The 13,383-nt window shown below is 41.2% G+C and overlaps 5 protein-coding genes across 5 annotated transcripts; 2 read left to right on the top strand and 3 right to left on the bottom strand.

Annotated features, from left to right (window-relative positions):
- Positions 1 to 246: 246 nt before the first annotated feature.
- On the bottom strand, positions 247 to 8,604 carry LOC117785429 (endoribonuclease Dicer). The gene is made up of 9 exons (XM_034623427.1): positions 8,042 to 8,604; positions 7,807 to 7,937; positions 7,215 to 7,392; positions 6,612 to 6,922; positions 5,848 to 6,550; positions 5,214 to 5,768; positions 4,780 to 4,954; positions 2,764 to 4,430; positions 247 to 2,301 (listed from the first exon to the last, which is right to left on the bottom strand). Exons 1-9 carry the CDS (start codon positions 8,072 to 8,074, stop codon positions 862 to 864), a joined length of 5,193 nt encoding a protein of 1,730 aa, XP_034479318.1. The 5' UTR covers positions 8,075 to 8,604; the 3' UTR covers positions 247 to 861.
- Positions 8,605 to 8,785: 181 nt separating this feature from the next.
- LOC117782805 (tubulin-specific chaperone E) lies at positions 8,786 to 10,898 on the top strand. Its single transcript, XM_034619847.1, has 5 exons — positions 8,786 to 9,085; positions 9,159 to 9,631; positions 9,697 to 10,120; positions 10,183 to 10,465; positions 10,522 to 10,898. The coding sequence occupies exons 1-5, from the start codon at positions 8,990 to 8,992 to the stop codon at positions 10,815 to 10,817; spliced, it is 1,572 nt and encodes a 523-aa protein (XP_034475738.1). The 5' UTR covers positions 8,786 to 8,989; the 3' UTR covers positions 10,818 to 10,898.
- A 420-nt stretch (positions 10,899 to 11,318) lies between these two features.
- On the top strand, positions 11,319 to 12,670 carry LOC117782806 (GTPase Era, mitochondrial). The gene is made up of 3 exons (XM_034619848.1): positions 11,319 to 11,606; positions 11,664 to 12,363; positions 12,419 to 12,670. The coding sequence occupies exons 1-3, from the start codon at positions 11,346 to 11,348 to the stop codon at positions 12,601 to 12,603; spliced, it is 1,146 nt and encodes a 381-aa protein (XP_034475739.1). The 5' UTR covers positions 11,319 to 11,345; the 3' UTR covers positions 12,604 to 12,670.
- On the bottom strand, positions 12,628 to 13,074 carry LOC117782807 (peptidyl-tRNA hydrolase 2). Its single transcript, XM_034619849.1, has one exon. It carries the CDS (start codon positions 12,986 to 12,988, stop codon positions 12,668 to 12,670), a length of 321 nt encoding a protein of 106 aa, XP_034475740.1. The 5' UTR covers positions 12,989 to 13,074; the 3' UTR covers positions 12,628 to 12,667.
- On the bottom strand, positions 13,033 to 13,369 carry LOC117782809 (cytochrome c oxidase assembly factor 4 homolog, mitochondrial). Its single transcript, XM_034619850.1, has one exon. It carries the CDS (start codon positions 13,263 to 13,265, stop codon positions 13,071 to 13,073), a length of 195 nt encoding a protein of 64 aa, XP_034475741.1. The 5' UTR covers positions 13,266 to 13,369; the 3' UTR covers positions 13,033 to 13,070.
- Between the last annotated feature and the right edge of the window lie 14 nt (positions 13,370 to 13,383).

Here is a 13,383-nt window from a genome sequence, read left to right as displayed (position 1 = left end):
TTCCTTGAGCAAGCCTGGTGCATGCAAATGAAAGTTACAGTAGCGTCTATGCATTGGTAGCAGACACTGGCGGTCAACCCAAAGTACCTGGGCCAGAGTCGCTAAAGTGGCGTCTATGCAATGTCGTCTATGCATTTTAAAACTCACAGTATAACTTCAGAATTTCATGTATTTTGCAAAGAAATAAAAAAATCCACTAATTAAGATAAAAGTGATAGAAAAAATAAAATGCAGCAAGTAAACAACTTGGTATAAAAAGTTTTTATTATAAAAAATGGTTAATAATGCTAAGCAACACCTTGCAACTAGATTAACGACAATAACACGGTGTAATTTGAAAAAATTGGAATATTTCATTCTAAATTAAATCAAAAAACTAAAATACGATGAATTTGATAAATAAAATATTTTGTTTAAGTTTGATAATTTTGGTACAGTAAATATGGTACTTCATTATCATATTAACTACACCGCAAACAATCAAACTTATACAAAACTGTTTTAGACATGAAGCTGAATTGATTTAGAATGAGTTGAGTTTACATAGTAGATTACAATAATCGTTACTTAGCAAAGTAAAAGCTTGAAATGAACTTTGAAATATTTTTCACTAAAAATAATTCACAATTCGAGTTCAAGTTGGACGTTTTTCTCAGTTTTTAAAAATTGTTTTCATTAAATAAAAACATACATTTGCTAAAAATTGCACAGGCAGCAAATGGAAATTTTTAATAAAAACTTAGAAAAACGTGCAATAATTTTCCTGTATAAGGAGTCTAAAAGACAACAAAGAAACATATTTTTTTTTGAATTATAAGAATAAAAGAAATAAAAAGTACGCTGTAAAAAATGTGTGATAAGTTATGCCTCACATTTGGCCAACTTCTGAAGGGCGTGTTTAGCAGCTGAAAGTTGGGCCTGCTTTTTATTATTGCCAAAGCCGTAGACCTTAATGGTTTTATCCATGCAGATGAACTGGCAGGTGACCATGACTTGATCCTTGTCCGTAATGGGTGGACCGTATGTTGCCTTGGCCAGCTTATGCTCGTTTAATTGACGGATGGGATTCATCGGCACATTGCGGGAGAACTCCATCAGTTCAGGCTCAAACAGTCTGTAGATGACCTGCCAAGTGGTCTGCAGATTGCGGCAATCAAGATAGACGGCGGCTATCAACGCTTCTAGGACATCACCCAATGCCTTGGGCACATCCACGTTGTGGGAAATATTGTAATCGCCCATTTGGGTTTCCTCAGCCGACTTAATGGCATTTGCTTTAGCCGCTGCAGCCACTTCAGCAAAGTCCATTTCATCATCGGAATCTAGAGGTTCCGGCTGCACATCACGCTCCTCCATCAGGATACGCACCTGATTGGTAACGCGATGATTCTGCGACTCCTGGAACTGCACAAAGCTCTGTATGGACTCCGATAGCTTCGCATTCTCGGCCAATATGAAAAAGTGAAAACGATGACGAACACAAATACAGGCAAGCGTCGTATTATTGACCAGTGCCGATCGCAAATCCGTCAATTGTCCAGGCGTCATTCGAGTCTTGTGCTCAAATATGTATGCCGAGATTAGAAAATCGAGTATGGCATCACCAATGAATTCCAACTCTTGGTAGCATCCAGTTAAACGGTTCGTCGGATTCGATGGATGTGTGAGAGCCTGAAGTAGATAGGCCCGATCACGGAACGTATAGCCAAGGTTCCGCTCCAAGTGGGCATGATTAATCAGAAATCCGTCCACTTCATGTTGCGATATATTTGCTCGCATGCGTTTGCTACCCAGCTCCAGATCTAACAACTGTGTTAACGGCTTGCCAATGTCCGACTTGCATATGCCAAAGTATTCCAGCATCCGGAACCCATGTTGTAGCCCATAGTTCTTTACAATGACGCCCAAGAGTGCCTCCAGAGTATCAGCTATCAATTTGTCTGCCATCTTCACTTGTCCCACACAAAAGTTGACCTCACTACTGTAATCGAAGCCAGCATGATGTGAATGCTGATTGGATTGGCAGGTTTCCACAAAGTTACGGTAGGAAACACTTCCACATTCACCATTGCCAAACACCTCCTCCTCTCCAATTGAGATGTTACGGAGATTATGTGGACCCACCAGACCAGCTGGTTCCAACTTCTCCTTCCATATGGCGAGCACATTGTGCGGCAGACTGACACTGGGCGGCAACCACGTGTACTTCGGCGTAAACATTGTGCTGCAAATCCGCGTTGGAATGTCCGTATCGCTAAGACAGTACAACAAATTACGGTTCGACACCAGAGTTGATTTTACCTGTTTCGTATTTGAGATAAGATTTAGAAAATGAGAGAATGTTGTAGAAACGAATTTTTTAAAGAACCAATTTAATTTCCTATGTTGAATGAATGAATTTAGGAGCCAAACCATGATCAAAATGACATTCCGTATGAAAACTGGTCGAGTTTTGTCAAAGTTATGAAAGTTTGAAGTGGGTCAAATGAAACGTCTCAGAATCTAGTTTAAAGTGCTATTTTATACTAATTACGATACAAGGAGTTGATTAAAAGTGAAAACTTGAGATTTAAAATATTCAAATTTAAAATAGAAACCAATATCTAGGGAGAAAATTTTTTTGATTTACGAAATTAATTAAATTTGAATGCAGAGTGAATTAAAAGGCCAAACCATAATGAAAATGACATTCCGCTTGGAAATTGGGCTAGATTTTGTAAAGTTATGAGAGCTTAAATTTAAAATTTGCACATATATAGTAACCTGTGTCAATATGCCTTCATTCCAGTCCGGATACTTGTTGGCCAAATAGAGTGTGGCGCTGAGCTTAAGGAAGCAATCGCCGAGGAGCTCAAAGCGTTCCATGTCGAAGACATCGACGCTGCCAGAGTTTGTGATTGCAGCGAGAAATTCACCCTGCTCAGCTGGAGATATGTGAGAATTGGAAATGCTATGTTGCAGCACAGACAGTTGAACAGGTTTAGGATCCACGCGAGTGCCATTTGGGCTGTCAGCTGGCAGGAGAGCGGGCAAATTACGAATGGGGCTACTTGGTGTGTTGTATATGTTGCCATGACGCATTTTGAACTGATTTTGTGTCCAGAGCTCTTTGTCCTCTTGCTCAAGCTTCTCGAGTTGCAATAGGTTGCCACTGGTGAAGTTGTAATAATAGGATAACTCCACTGGGTAAGTGGACATTATGTTACGTGCGATATCAAGCGGTTCCATATACAGCTGCCAGGGTACTTCCAGATCGGTTATTTGTAATTTCTCCATGGCCATCTCAACGGTCTTGGTGGGCAGCGGCTCCAGCAGAGATCGCGGCTCTTCACAATCATCGGCGTGCATGGCATTCCCCTGATGATCGACATTCCGGCGTAGGGACCAATCAATCTCCAATGGTTTTGGAATGTAGCCGTCTCCGTTAATTGGTAATTTATCCAGTCCGAGATATTTGTTAAGCCGCACACGCAGCGTCTCCGCATGCAGCATATAATAGAGACGACGCAAAATGCTCGGCAGGAAGAGCAGCTTGATCCAGAGATCGCCTGGGAAGCCAAAATTGAAGCATAGTTCGGGTATAAGCATCACTCTGGCGCGTGCTTTACTCTGAGCCGATTGCTTAACACTCTGCTTGATGTAGAAATTCATGCGATCGGTCAATTCACGAACCTCAAGGAGAAAGTGTTGCTTATGGACAACATCGCCAATGTAATTGCTATACTTGGACATTGTGAACGTGTAGTAGCTTTTATCCTGCTGCTTCTCGTCCATCATGCTCATGGGCGTGAGATCTGAGTGCACCTTGGTCACCAGCATACGCTTCTCATCATAGTTTGCATACCATTGCGTCACAATCTTGCCCTCAAAGTCTTCCGGTCGCGGCGGTGGCATTTCTTTGCGTTGTGCCAAGCTCGTCGCATGCGATTTGGGCAATCGCTGGAACTGCTCCACCAACTGCCAATCTAAGCCGCTACCAGGCGGTGTTGACAGTGGCACCACCAGATACGAGTTCTCCTTGCTGCGACGATCGAGCACAAAGAACGGCTGCCAAATGCGAAGCAAATCACGAAACAGCATCACATGAAATCGTTGTAGCTTTTCTAATTGCTCCTGGCTCTGAATTACTATCTCCAGCGGATGCTCCGCAACATGGGCATGCAATTTTCCCTGGTGACTGAATAATGGCATTGCCGCCAGACGCGGCAGTCGCTTCCTTAATAGCAAACCGTAGCTGCGACGCGATTGCATCGAGTCGTACATGTGTCCCGTGTAGTCGTTACGCTCAAAGTGTGGCTCCAAGCTAATCTCGTAGGCGTAACATGTCTCGCCCACTCGCGGCATCGCATCATAGAGTTCCGTTGGACATCTGGTTTGGTACGTCTTCAAGCTATTGTTGGTTAAATCCCTGTCCTTTCGCTTTATGGTCACTGCAAGTTGAAAATATAACAATAAGCAAAGGTAGCCAGAGTAAGATGATTCTCTGTAAGAATTTCGACAATACTAAGGATACCAAAATAGGACAACAAACAACTTGGAATTCGGAAATAAAAAGTGCAAAGAACAAAATGATTTTAAAATTCAATGAAAAAGACCCTTTCGTATTTGTATTGTCTCTCTTCTGAATGTTTGCTTTTCAAATCTTTGCACTCCGATATTTATTTTCTAATTTATGCTTTCTCTTCAATTCCTATTTTGGTTTCTATAAACTATATTCTTAGTTCCAACAAAAATATTCGAATTTTGTGTGAGAATACTATCTAAAATTGGAGTACGCACCATCGTCCCCGTACTTTTTCCAGTGCTCAAAGTGTACATTGGCAATATCGGCGACTCGCTCGTTAACCGTTGTGGGCAGGAAGCGTTCGTTTAACTCGCCCAAAGCGTGCAATTTGATGCAGGTCTTGAAAGCTGCTGAAACCTTAGCAGACCTGGCGCAGCCCATTGGATCGCTCTGAAAATGAATATAAATATGCTGCAATTTTCTAATTTTCTAATTTGCTTAAGAAGTCTAAAAATAAGGGATCAAAAAGGTCTTTGTTTCATAATTTTTTAAAAAGGAAATTGAGATGTTAGAGAAGCGCTGGACTTTAAATTGGATAAAACATAATTTTATATAAAATGGAAATAATGTTGATTAAAAGCATATTTTTGAGATAAAATGTGATTTTATGTGTTCTCCCGTAGACGTTTTGAGTAATGAATTAGCTTACGATGATTGTTTCGCGTAATGCCGAATTTAGCGGCAATGTGATGGACACCATTGTCTTCTTTGCCCAGGCTGAAGTGTATTTTTTGCGCTCATCTGCATCGAGTAGCTTAAACCAAGGTAGAACAATGCCAAAAGCATCCGAAGGCATCTGTTGGCAATAACGATGCAGTATTGTCAGAGCACTGCTGGCCAAGAGTACGGCTCCATTTGAATTGACATATGGTTGTATATCGTCCTGGAAGTGTTCGTTTATCTCGTTCATTTGCGGCTCGGCACGTTCCAGCACACGGCTCTCTAGATAGTTCCTAATCTCCTCGTGGGCCAGACGATATTGTTTGATTTGCTCGGTGATTTTTGATGATTCCAAGTCCGATGAAAACAGTACGAACGATGCATCCCGACAACGTGCCCGTCCCTTGGTCTGCACATACATATTGAAGGTCTTGATCGGATCCAATATGATGACATGATTGCAGGCCTGCACATCAATGCCTTCTTCCAGCACGCTGGAGCACACAATGAGATTAGATTCGCCATCACGAAACTGCTGAATGGCCTGTAAATTTAATGAACACATGTGTAATTTCGTATAATCAACTTTAAATGAGTAAAACATCAACATCACAACTACTTACCGACTTTTGCCAGCGTTTTTCGAGCTGACTTTCAAAGTCCTGAAAGATGCCATTACGCCCAACCATAAACTGTGGCACCAGCACATTTCGCAGCTCCGGCGTGCTTTCAATGAAATTCAGAAGCACCCCATAAAGGTGTTTACATGTGTAGCGTCTCTCCACGAAGACCAGACAGGATATTTCCTTTGGATCTTTGTTGGCGAAGGTGTCTTTAAGGTATTGCAGAAATGTTTGCACCCTGGGTGTGGAGAAGTTCATGATAATCGATTCAGAATTGATTTGATCATCGGACATTTCATCATCATCGAGCATGTCCCGCAACTTAGAGACCAACGAATGACGCACACTTTCGCACAGCGAAATGGCCGTACGATATAAATTGCGGAGGACGAGAGTCTCAGCCTGGCGACGTTTGATCTCAAACTCGACCAGCACGGATATGATGGCAATGGATCCCGCATAAATGCCATAGTTATCGATTTGAAACAGAAAATCGTTAAGCATCGTCTTGATGGTACTTTTCTTATTCGAATCTCGGACAACATTTAAGCCCCTTGAGAGGCGTATCGGCTGTTGTCCAATATCTATGAGCTCCAAAGACTTTAAGTATTGTGCGATCTGACCTCGTATGTCCTCAATTACTTTGAACGTTTGCGTAACCGATCGATATAGGATAAGGCGTTCACGTGGCTTTGTCGAGTAACTAAATTTAAAATTAAATATGTTAAAACAAGTGTATTAGTGTTTAAGTCTTTCTAGCTTACAGCATAACATTCTCCATTTCCTTTTCGTCGGATACTGTAATGATGAGGCCACGATAAGTGGTCTCCAGTTCCCTTAATTTATTGGCTACATGTTTGATTTCGTTGCCCTTGATCAGAACTCCCGTCAGGCCCACGACACGGGGCAGCGGTGTGTTGGGCGGCACCAATTGGAACAGCCGCATAAGCTCGTGATATGGATGTTTACCGGTTCCATGATGGCATTCGTCTAGAACTGCAATGCTCACCGATTTAAATTCCATATGTTTCTGTAGAAACAGATCAAGAATGACTTGAGCTGTTCCCACCAGCACCTATTAAACAACAACAATACTCAAGATAAGCAAGAATATAATTCAAACGGGACTACGAGCAACTAAAGAATGAAGTGAGAGATAAGAACTACCCTTCAATAAAATGTTCTTAAATAAAACCAAACATAAAAAATAAAACGAGATAAGACGACTCGGAAAATAATACATATATAATAATAATAATGATATTGTTATCAGGATTAGTCTTAACTTCTGAGAAACGTTAAGAACATACAGGGATAAATTACATACTAAAATGTATAGAAAATAATTTCAAATTGTAATTACTCACTTGATTGTTTTCGATCTCTTCCGACCATTTCGAGCGATTCCAGTTATCCGTACCCTGCTCGCCTACATAAAATCCAACCTTAAAATTTGTGAAATTTTTCACACAAACCGCCTGCTGACGGGCAAGCTCGACAGTGTTGCAAACGAACAAAGCCCTTTGGCCACCATCCTCAATTGATCTGCATAGTGTAAACAGATATGCAGATTGTTTATAATTTGTATATATGTAAGTATGTTTGTTGTCAATTGAACAAACATCACTGTTTGAAATTTGAAGCCAGCTTTAAGTGGACGATATGATTATATTTACTCGACTTCAGAAGCTGATAATGAACAGACAGTATAACTAAATAAAAAATTGATTTTTATTTATTTAAATTCATTCATTGTTTTGTATTATTAATTTGTTGTAAAAAAAAAATATGTTTATATTGTGGTGGGACAATCATTAAATTATTTAAATATAGCAGGCTTAATACAACACAATTATTTTACTTGTATTCTATATGGGGCTTGGCTTTTTTGGTCTGTTACAAGCCTATTATCTCCTCTTCACAGAATTTGTATACCTAAATAAAATAAATGTCACTTACTTGCCAAAGTTTTTGGAAAAACGTTTCAATGCCAGGATGGCCACGTAAGTTTTGCCCGAGCCAGTTGGCAAATAAATAATGCCATTATTTTTCGTTATGTAGTCGACTAAACGCAGTTGATAACCGCGCGCCTGTTAAAAATAATTTCATTTATGCAATAAACATTTCCACAACAAATATAGTATAAGTATAATACGCTATTATAATTAATAAATTCATATATTGTTATACACACCTCCATTTTATCGTCCTCTTGATTTTCCGACATTTTAACGACTGCAACCAGTGAACGCTTCAAATGTAAATTGTAAACTAAAATCTCCCACAAAGGCGCACACACAAACACAAAGTGCAATTCGAAACCTCATGCATGTGTGCTCAAGATGTTCAGCACACCAGGCAGGCACTGTTCTCTTCTTCTCCTTCTTCCTATTTCTTCAGCTTAAGCTGACGTGGCACTTGCGACTTGTTGAATATATCTAAAAGACGCATACAACACTTGGCTATTGGATTGGGCCAATTTGCAATTCGGGAATTCCCCGTTTTGTAGCACTCAACCGACCAACACCTGTTTATTAACCAAGTGCGATATCTTTGAACCAATTTATGCCGGTTTATGAATTCCCGACTACACTATCGCTTATCTTTACATCAATCAATTCTTTAATCTTATCTCTGCTGTGTGTTAACAAAACAATAACATGGAGACCACCGTCAACACTTATTAAATAATAAAACAAATTATTTGTCACGGAATTTATAACAAAAGAGATGTAAGGTTTTGACAAAGACGATGCCACCTGCTGGAAAAAACGTTTTAACGTTGCCAGACCTAGACATCTGATTTAGATAATTTTGCAACAATCGATAACATCTTTTTATCGATATTAAAGTATCGCGTAGGCGTAATAGAAATAGTATCGATTAGGAGACGACCCTAGGTCATACAACCCTGTTCTTGTGCACAAACACAAATAAAATTAAAGTATTCGTCATTTCGTTACAAAATTAAAGCTAAAATTAATTGCAAGCTAAATATAAACAATGTGTATGTGAATCCGAATTCTGTACGCTGTTTCCAGTGTGAAACAAAAGCCAGTATACGAAAATAAAAAGCGTCCATACGTTTGTTTAATATACACAAAGTAGTTGGCGCTGTGAGACAACAACAACAACAACAACAATGGTTGGAATTATCGATGAGGCGCAGCTGTTTTATCCGTTGGGCACACGCATCAAAATAGGAAACAATTATGGCACCGTCAAATACGTGGGCGAGGTATGGCTTATAAATAGTTAGTTTTCATTGTTTGACATTATTAAACATATATCGATCGCATTGGCTTTTACAGGTTTGCAGTCAGACGGGCACTTGGCTGGGCATCGAGTGGGACGACGGGATGCGGGGTAAACACAATGGCATTGTCGATGGCAAGCGTTATTTCCAGACGCAATTGCCCACAGCTGGCAGCTTCATAAGACCTGGCAAGCTGGGACCCTGTGCCACCCTGGAAGATGAGGCACGGGAGCGTTATCTAAACTATGACTCGAGCAATGTGGATGCTTCTCACATACGCGAGGCACAGGCTTCATTTCAGGCATCTCTGTTCGAGGTCGTCGGCATGGACAAAATTGCACGAAAACAGAGTAAATTCGAGCAACTCTCGGAAGTTAGTGTGGATGAGACGCCCGTCAATGCAGCTGGTTACCTGAAGGATCTGACGCAGCTGACCACGCTTAATGTGAGTCATACGCTGATTTGGAACTGGGAGATTGTGGCAAGCATAACGGAGCAGCTGCCCAAGCTCAACAATTTAAACTTGAGGTGAGACCACCATCTAAATTTCTGTTAAAAGCAAAGCTCCATTTATTATTCGACTTAAATTGCAGCTTCAATCGGCTAGTGGTTCCCACAGAAGCACAAGCCAGCAAACTGGAGCCAGCATTCCGACAGTTGAAGCACATTAATTTGGGTAACTGCGGCTACACCGATTGGAAGGATGTCATGCAGACGGCATTGCTCTGGCCGGACATTGCATCTCTGGGCCTGCAGGAGAATTCTCTAAGTCAGCTGAGTGTCGTGGACTGTGATCGGATCTTTAGAAAACTGCGCGAGCTTGATTTGAGTTGTACGAAACTAATGGACTTTGATCAAGTGTGTAAACTGGGTAACATCCACACCTTGAGGTTGCTCAATCTCATGGAGAACGGCATTGAGCAGCTGCAGTTGCCGGAATGTGAGCCACAGTCCAAGCTGAACATGTTTGTATCATTGGAGCAGCTCAATTTGTTGCATAATCCCATTTGGAATGAGGTGATGATAACAATTAAAAGTTCGATTTAGATTAACTAACTTTACTGACTTTTACAATACAGGCTGATGCATTCAATGAACTGGATAAATTGCCGCAATTAAAGCGCTTGAATAAAACACCACATCTGAAGTCGAACTTTGATGAAATGGTTTCCAGGGCTGTAGCCAGCATAGCCGGTTTGCAGTTTGTCAATAAAGCAAAAGTAACCGCCGAGCAGCGACGTGGTGCGGAGTACGATATATGGAAAAAGTATGCCCTGGAATGGCTGCAGGCAATCAAACTGGGCGCAGATCCTTTGCGAGAGTTCTACAAGAAACATCGCACATATTTGCTGATTGTCAATAGTAAGATATACATTATTTAATTCCTCAACTTGTGTTAAATCATCTTAAAATTGCAGAATATGGATCACCGGCTGATTTTGTACCGCGCACTCAAGACAAACAATCGAATCTCATTAAAATCCGTATCCTACATCAGCAAACTGGCGAGATTTGGGAAAAGAAGTTGCCCCGTATGATAACCGTGCAGACATTGGAAGGACTGATCATGAAACGTTTCCACTTAACTGGAGATACACCGAGACTCTGCTATATTGATGCCAAGCATCCCGACTTGGTTGTTCATCTGGAAAATAACGCTAAAACGCTCGATTTCTATTCGGTACAGGAACAGGACACGGTTTTGGTTCAATAATACAATGCGATTCCAATAGGACGCCCTTTATTTGGTATTTAATTGTGGTATTTTAGCTGTAAACAAATTTGAAATTCAAAAATTTACAAAGTTTCATGTTGAACTTTGAATTACTGTGACACCCTCTGAAACCTGCTATGTAATACAAAATTAATAATGTAATTGTTAGGTACTTAAGTTAATATTTCCACTATCCAATTATATTTACATTAATTTTTGTTGTTTTATAAACTAAAAGCAAAACGTTCATTAACCAAATTTGTAAGTGATTTTATTTTCTTATTTCTTTATTTATGCGACTGTTTGCAATTGCAAATATAATATATATTTAATATATGCAGTTGATTCTGATACGTATTTATTTACTAATTTACATTAAATCTGCAGAGTAAATTTTAATAGATTTATTTTTAAATTGTCTATCGATTTCATATTCACGCAGAAATTGTAAACTGCATACTCGCCTTGGTAATCGATTGATGTGCACTTGCTTGATAATCGATAACTTGCCAGTCACACTTTGCCGCGATGCGTTATTATTGTCTAACAAGTTCTTTAAAATTGCTTAATTGCAATAAAAATGTTTTAATTTCAATAAACGTGCGTAATTTGTCAGCCACTGCACAGACAAATGGAGATAAAGTGAAGGCAACACCAGCGCCGCCGCCAACAGAGACGTCCGACGGCGATAACAACAACACGCAACAACAACGATCGCTTCATATTGCCGTTATTGGAGCACCGAATGTGGGAAAGAGCACCTTCATCAACAACATAATTAACCACAGAGTAAGTAGCAACAATGCAACTGCTGGCAATGATAAAAACAAGATGTGTGCATTTTAGGTATGTCCCACATCCGCCAAGGTGCACACGACGAGGAAATCCAACACAGCCATTTGGACAATTGGTCAGACGCAGCTCGTCTTCTACGATACACCCGGTCTGGTGACACAGCGCGAGATACGTAAACACCATTTGGATCAGAGCTTCAAGAGCGCCTGTCGTCATGCCATTCAGCATTCGGACATCGTTGCCGTAGTGCAGGACGCCTCAAACAGCTGGACGAGAAGGGAGCTGCATCCCACAGTTCTGGACACTTTAAAGGCCTATGCGAAACTGCCAAGCTTCTTGATACTCAATAAAATAGATGCTTTAAAGTCGAAACGTGTGCTACTCGACTTGATCAAGACCTTGACTAACGATACGTTGCAAGGCAGGCGACAAGGCAAGAAACTGCCTCCAAAGGATGCAGTGCAACAGCTGGAAGTTGGCACACCTTTGAGCCAGCGTGAAACCAGTTGGAGTCATTTTAACGATGTCTTCCTAGTCTCCGCACTAACGGGCAATGGATTGCAGGAGCTGCAGGATTATTTAATTGGTGCCGCCAAACCAAGACGTTGGCAATATGCTGGGGATGTCTATACGGATGCCACGCCCGAGGCGCTGATCGTGGAAAGCGTGCGAGCTCGTTTGCTGGACTACCTGCCGCAGGAAATACCCTATAACCTGAAGTGCAAGATGGAGTATTACAATGTGGAGAAGCGTATGTGTGAAATATGAAAAAAGTATCTTTCATTATACATTTCTTAAATTTGCAGATGTTGTCTACACCTCTGTGTTGGTTCAGTGTCCAACGCCGCGGATTGAGCGCTTGATTTGTGGAGAATCTAACGGAAAACTACGGCAAATAACTGAGCGTGTCACCTCGGATTTGGTGGAAATGTTTGGTCAGGCCGTCTCCTTAACAATATCCACAGTGTCCGATGGCAAGAAGACAGCTTGAGTATTTAAAAAGGAACAATCTAGCTTTGTTGTGTTTAGTATATTATTAAAAATGCTTTCTCTATTTACAAAAGTTTCAAATGAGCAACCAGTTTGTCCAGATCAGTTGCTGGTGCAGGTCCCAGGCCCAGAACCGTTGCTGTGCCGGCTTCAAGCTGCGTCCGTCCGGCGTCTCTGACCAATGCAGCGACAACATTCGCCTCTTGTGCCTTGATTTGCAGTCCGTTCAACTGCTCGTAGCTGTCCACGCGCAACACGATCTTTGGCTGCCCCATGCGACACCAGCGTTGCAGCACAGCATTTTGAATCTCACTTCCCTCTGCCGCGCTCTGATAACACATGATTGCAGCGTGGGCGCATTGTGCCGCCGTTTTGCCCTTGCTCATCTTGAGGTCGCCACGTACGATAAGCGCCAGTTTTGTTGGTTTGGCAGCGACGACACTGGCGCTTACGAGTTGACGTATAATTTTACTTAACATCTGCGTATTTCTTGGTCTGCTCATCCACATACTTTTGCATGCACGCCTTGAATTCCTTGACTTTGTCTTGGCACGTGCGCCAATCGCCAGTCTCTGCGATGCACTCCTGTACCTTGTAGTGTAGCTCAATGCAGCCCGTTTTCTTTAGCATCAATTCAACAGGATCCTGATCAGCCGCAGACATTTTAAGCCTTTATTTAAATGTTATGAAATAACTTCAACAGACCGCAAAGAGCAGCTGTTTCCCACCACTAGCTGCAGCAAACGACTGTTATCGATTTGCGATACATGCGATAGTTACT

The sequence above is a fragment of the Drosophila innubila genome, assembly GCF_004354385.1.
Source record: "Drosophila innubila isolate TH190305 chromosome 2R unlocalized genomic scaffold, UK_Dinn_1.0 1_C_2R, whole genome shotgun sequence".
Taxonomy (NCBI): Eukaryota; Metazoa; Arthropoda; class Insecta; order Diptera; family Drosophilidae; genus Drosophila; species Drosophila innubila.
Note: the sequence above shows the minus strand (reverse complement) of the source record. Positions and strands in the feature narration are given on the sequence as shown.